This window comes from Rhagoletis zephyria, unplaced genomic scaffold (assembly GCF_001687245.7).
Source record: "Rhagoletis zephyria isolate East Lansing unplaced genomic scaffold, Rhagoletis_zephyria_1.1 Rzeph_scaffold_16188, whole genome shotgun sequence".
In the NCBI taxonomy this organism is placed as follows: Eukaryota; Metazoa; Arthropoda; class Insecta; order Diptera; family Tephritidae; genus Rhagoletis; species Rhagoletis zephyria.
Window position 1 is genome coordinate 1 of NW_016173253.1, and position 5,698 is coordinate 5,698.

Here is a 5,698-nt window from a genome sequence, read left to right on the forward strand (position 1 = left end):
GGATACAAAAAACGTCCAAATGACGTTAAAAACGTCAACCTGGCAACGCCGTCTACACGTGCGGTTTCTCGCATGCTTCGTCATGCGAGCGAGATTTTCCAGCACGTGAAGACGGCCGGTAAGTTTGTTTACTGGATATACTGAGGTATAGGGCACTGTCACACGGTCAGTATTTCTTGACGTGATCCAAGTATCGCGATATTTATTGACGGTGTAGCATGCAGTATTGATAGATCGTGATCCATATCGCAAAATTTCTAAAAATTTTGAAATCTGGATCGCGGATCGCAATACCAACAATAAATATTGAACGTGTAGCACTTTCAAAACACGATCCATACATTTCGTCAGTACATCTTTTACTCTCATAATGCGAACATCGGCTCTGCCTTCGTNTCGCAAAATTTCTAAAAATTTTGAAATCTGGATCGCGGATCGCAATACCAACAATAAATATTGAACGTGTAGCACTTTCAAAACGCGATCCATACATTTCGTCAGTACATCTTTTACTCTCATAATGCGAACATCGGCTCTGCCTTCGCTCTCGGGGCTTAAAATCTTGCAAAACAAATTTTAATTAACATTGGAAATTTTAAAATAATTGTGGAATGCATTTTCTGTAAATTATACGTACAAAATAAAAATATTTTCTTGCGTCATAATAAGCTTTCAGCACAAAAATTATGAAAATACTGACGCGATAAATATTGAACATGTAGCATTCGTGCGCGATCCATCAATCCATCAATATGGATCGCGATCCAAATATCGGGGTAATTACTGACCGTGTGACAGAGCCCATATACTGTGGTTGATAAATATATTAGGAGCGATCCTTATCTCCCAGAAATAGTCAGAAAAGTCCGAAGTAGTCAGATTTAGTCCAAAAAGCGTTCCTTAACTGGGAAATGACAGCTAAAATGAGAGAGCAACACCCAGTGAGAGTGACTCTCATCAGTCCGAAGTAGTCAGATTTAGTCAGAAGAACTTTTTTTGGCAAAATCCTGAAAAGTGTCAAACTCAACTAAATTTAAATGAACGGAAAAGTGAGAATAATCTAAAAAGTAAAAAAAGTGAATTGAAATTGGAAGGAGGCAAAAAATAATTGATATAGTAAGTGTTTATTGTGCTTGTGCTTGTGTGAATGTGTTTTGTACATACACATTCTTATTTGACGTTAGCTTTGTTGTTGCCATTCTTTGGACTATAAATTTGGTTTTTTGCGTTCCTTTACTTTTCCTGTTATTCTCTTTTAGTGAGCGCATTTTGCTTACGCTCTGGCATTTTGACATTTTTCAGATTTTAGTCCAAAAAGATAAGGAATGAACCTATTATTTTGTTTTGATATAATATAGAATCTCTTTGAATTATATAAGTTGTTTTCTTTTGTACCCGAGCTGCAAAAGAACGCTCAACTGGCTTATATTCAACTGTCTTATAATTTGCATTCACTTCACAACACTGGTGTCAGCTGTCAAAAAATGTGGACTGTTTGTGAAATTTTTGAGCGAAACATTTAACAAAATGAGTAATTCCGAAGAATCTTTGGTAAATATACATATATATATATTTTATAATAAATAATTATATTTAATAAGTGGTTGTATACTTTTTGTCCAGATCGTGTCAATATGTGTGGGCGAGCAGCGTGAATTAGGCCAGGCAAGAGCATGGGAAATCGTAAGCGAAATACTGGAAACCATATTTGAAAGTTCCAGTTCATCCTCTGAAGACTCGGAAAGCGAAAATGAACATCATGAGAAGTGTTCCAACTTTGAAGGTACTCTCGATGCAATGAGTGAGATGGACTTCAAAACTAACATGAGACTGAACGTGAAACAGTGGAGTATCTAACAAGTAATAAATGCAAACTTTTTGAAACAAGCACATTTAGCAATTTAAAAAACTTTTCCTATTTCAGCGAAATATTCAATATCTGCGTTTCTTCCTGACCAGTCTGGTGGTGGTAGGTCACGCATTTCACCCAAAAAGGCAGTTTATATGTATATTTGGTACATAAGCAACACCATGACATTTAGGCAGCTAGGTAATTTGTTTGGGGTAGCCACTTCGGCCGCGTGGACAACAGTTCAATGAGTTACCGAATTCTTGGTATCTATTAGCCATGAATACATCAAGTGGCCAGAAGGTGCTTATTTGCAAAATATAACGGAAAAATTTCACCAAAAAAAAACGTATACCTGGCGTGATTGGAGCTATAGATTGCACACTTATTGTTATTAAGGGTCCGAAAGATCAAAAACAGATGTACTTTAATCGAAAAAAATCGTACAGCTTGGTGCTTCAAGCCGTAGTAGATGCCGATAAAAAGTTCACGGACATAACTTGTGGTAAACCTGGCTCGCTTCATGATTTCAGAGTTTTGAGAAGATCAAAACTATTCCCCGATGCCGAAAGATATTATGAAGAAATGTTCTCAGGTTCCTATTTTATTATCGGAGATTCGGCATATCCGTTGATGAAATGGCTGGTGTCACCATTTAAAGACTATGGAAATTTAACCCAAAGTCAACGAAAATTCAACGAAATACATTCTTCAACGCGAATGGTAGTTGAAAATGCGTTTGGGCTGTTAAAAGGACGTTTCCGAAGGCTGCTGAAATTTACAGAGCAATTACGAACATCGTGATCAGTACGTGTGTTGTACATAACATTTGCATAACTTTTGACGATTTGTGCGACGCCAATGAAGAAAATGACACAGACGAAGCGAACCCCTTTGTTATTGAAGATGAAATGGAGGAGTCAAATTTGAATGCAAACCTTGATAGGAGACCTTTTTAATTATTTAAGACAACAAAATATTATTTAAATATATATTACATTCATATATTTGTAAACCATTCTACCAACTAGTTTGAATATACAAGTATGAAAACTATGATTAAACAAAAATTCAGTCAACTTATTTCAACATTTTGGCAATTCAAATCAAAAAATCTCAAAATATATCACGAGTTCTTTTCTTATAGCTAATAAAAAATTCAAGGCTATCAAATTCACAGCGAATATCCATACATATTTCATATTTAATTAAAACAAATAAAAAAATATCACGAGTACTTTTCTTAGAGCTAATAAAAAAATAAAAATTTTAATTCAAAGAAAAAAGTCCTTAATTCAAAAAAAAGTAAATCAAATTAAAAAAGCAAAGTGCTACTTATTTGCCAGTTTTTCCAGCAACTCGAGTTTTCTTTTTTCTATATCAGTATCTCTTTCAAATTTTTCTTTAAGCAATTCTTTAAATTGCTGTATGGATTTAGCCTTCAATTTTAATTTTTCTTCCGCCTGGAACTTCTTCAGCTCAATTTTTTTTTCGAAATAAGCCTCTCGAGCTGAACGCTTTCTTCGTGGCAGTGGGGATGGGGATGGAGATGGTGACGGTAGTGGCAGTGGGGATGGAGATGGCGATGGTGACGGTGGTGGCAGTGGGGATGGAGATGGCGATGGTGACGGTGGTGGCAGTGGGGATGGAGATGGCGATGGTGATGGTGGTGGCAGTGGGGATGGAGATGGCGATGGTGACGGTGGTGGTAGTGGCGATGGAGTTGGCGATGGTGACGGTGGCAGCAGTGACAGAGATGGCAGTGGCGTCTTTGATGATGTTGACGCCACTACACTCACCGACAGTACTGTAGCCGGTCTGAAGCCCACGTGGACGGTGTGGTCGTTAGAAATTATTGGGCTCCTCCCAAAGATTTCATCCATTAGCTCCATAAATGGCGCAAAATAAGATCTGGCACCCGTACTGCGGTTGTTGTCGCTTGCCGCTTTGTACGCCTGAAGTAAAGTGCACATCTTCGACTCCAAGCACAATGGTGTTCTCTCGGAATCCTAAAAGTAAGAATAGTTATTTAAATTCCTCATTTTAAACTTTTATTTTTTGTATTTTACGCACCGTAATGCCTATTGACAACATATCTTCTAACACATTTGCGTATGCCAACCTCTTTTTTTTAGGATGCTGGAATTCTTCCTTCCGCGCAAGGTAGCTTCTCAAAAAACCTGTGGTTTTTTCTCGGGTCCATCTTCTTCGTTTCTTGTCTTGTATTCTGAAATATAAATCATATTTTAAATATTTGATATTTTTATAAAAAACTATGAGACGCTATTTTACACACTGCTGCTCCATTTTGTTTCTCTTAATTTTGAAGTTTGCCTGAAATTTCCCCATCAGTTTGACATTTAGCAGAAATTTCCCTTAGTACTTTTCAGTGACTCATTCACAATAGTGCCGGTTTTTTACTTTGCAACACTATTCATCAGGTCGGCTATTGTTTAAGCGTTTTCAACTCAAACCGCTTATATTAACTCAACTTGCTTATTTTGTGTTGTTGCTTTCCACGTAATTCGATTACCTACCTATCGTTCTTTTGCAACTCGGGTACAAAAGAAAACAACTCTAGTTGACATGAATGATAGAACAATAAAACTCTTGATAATTGGCGAAAGCGGTGTTGGAAAATCAAGGTAGGAAATCTGGCAAAATTATTACACCGTTTTAAGTGCAAAACCGCGTATCAGCAAAATGCAAAACCGCGTATGTAAAGTTGTAGAAATTATTTGCCAGAGCGTAAAAACACTCATATTTCAAAATGGTTCTCTTTTTTTTATAAAGCAATCGCATTTCTGGCGGGTATATTTCAGGACGAATGGATAAGGATTGAGCCAAGAGCTTGTGTGAGCAAATCCAATTTTTGGCAGCCAATGTCAATTACGAGGTTTTACAGAATGACGATACGCGGTTTTGTACTTTAAAGGAAGATTAACTGAAACGGATGATGTCGCAAAAAGAATTTTACATTACTTGTTGGCATGTAAATTACTCGCTAAATTTTATCTTCAGCCTCATCCGTCGATTCGTACACGATAAATTTGACGACAACTACGATGTTACTATTGGAATGGATTTCAAGGGCAAAGTGGTGAATATTAATGGGCTTGAATATAAGTTGGCTCTCTGGGATACTGCTGGTGCCGAACGGTTTCGGAGTCTTACTCCAAGCTTTTATAGAAAGGTTTTATAACATAAAATCTTATATTAGTTAAAATTTTGTCTCGTGAAATTTGGTACATAATAAAAAAGTTATTTTTGTTTTTTTTTTTTTCTTGTAGGCTTTGGGAGCTGTGTTAGTTTATCACGTCACGAACCGTGAATCCTTGGCTAAGTTGGAGACTTGGCTTGCGGAGCTTGAAAACTATAGTGATAATCCTAACATTGCCACTATTGTAGTTGGGATTAAAATCGACAGAGAGCGAATCATTAGTCGGGAAGAGGGACTCAAATTTGCGCGCAAACATAGAGCTCTATTCCTGGAAGCATCTGCAAAAGGATATGAATGTGTCGCGGATGTTTTCAAGGAAATAGTAGAAAAGGTAGTTGTACACTTATTGTGGGGAAATGTTAAGTTATTTGGGCAACGATTTTGTGGTGGTAGGTGGCGGAGGGGGAGGAGCCGTAGATTTTTCGCAAATTTATTGTAACCCTCACTAAGTATAATTCACCTTTCTGCGTTGCCGAAAAAGAGCAAATAAAGCGTAGACTCTTGTCTACAAGTGTATAAAAGTTTTTTGATTTGGGTGACGCGTTTGGGCTCAGCACCCCAAAATCGTACAAATAACTAAACCGAACCCCTTATTAAACATAATTGCAAATATAGTGACTCAAACAAAT

General features: G+C 37.1%; 2 protein-coding genes and 1 pseudogene across 2 annotated transcripts; 2 read left to right on the top strand and 1 right to left on the bottom strand.

Moving 5' to 3' along the window:
- The first annotated feature begins 1,337 nt into the window (after nt 1-1,337).
- Nucleotides 1,338-5,674, top strand: LOC108379350 (ras-related protein Rab-18-like). The gene is made up of 4 exons (XM_017635693.1): nt 1,338-1,378; nt 4,431-4,494; nt 4,871-5,042; nt 5,140-5,674. Exons 2-4 carry the CDS (start codon nt 4,436-4,438, stop codon nt 5,506-5,508), a joined length of 600 nt encoding a protein of 199 aa, XP_017491182.1. The 5' UTR covers nt 1,338-1,378; nt 4,431-4,435; the 3' UTR covers nt 5,509-5,674.
- On the top strand, nt 1,528-2,817 carry LOC108379348 (putative nuclease HARBI1; annotated as a pseudogene).
- Nucleotides 3,158-4,155, bottom strand: LOC108379349 (early nodulin-20-like). The gene is made up of 3 exons (XM_017635692.1): nt 4,142-4,155; nt 3,923-4,076; nt 3,158-3,858 (listed from the first exon to the last, which is right to left on the bottom strand). Exons 2-3 carry the CDS (start codon nt 3,941-3,943, stop codon nt 3,181-3,183), a joined length of 699 nt encoding a protein of 232 aa, XP_017491181.1. The 5' UTR covers nt 3,944-4,076; nt 4,142-4,155; the 3' UTR covers nt 3,158-3,180.
- Nucleotides 5,675-5,698: the final 24 nt, after the last annotated feature.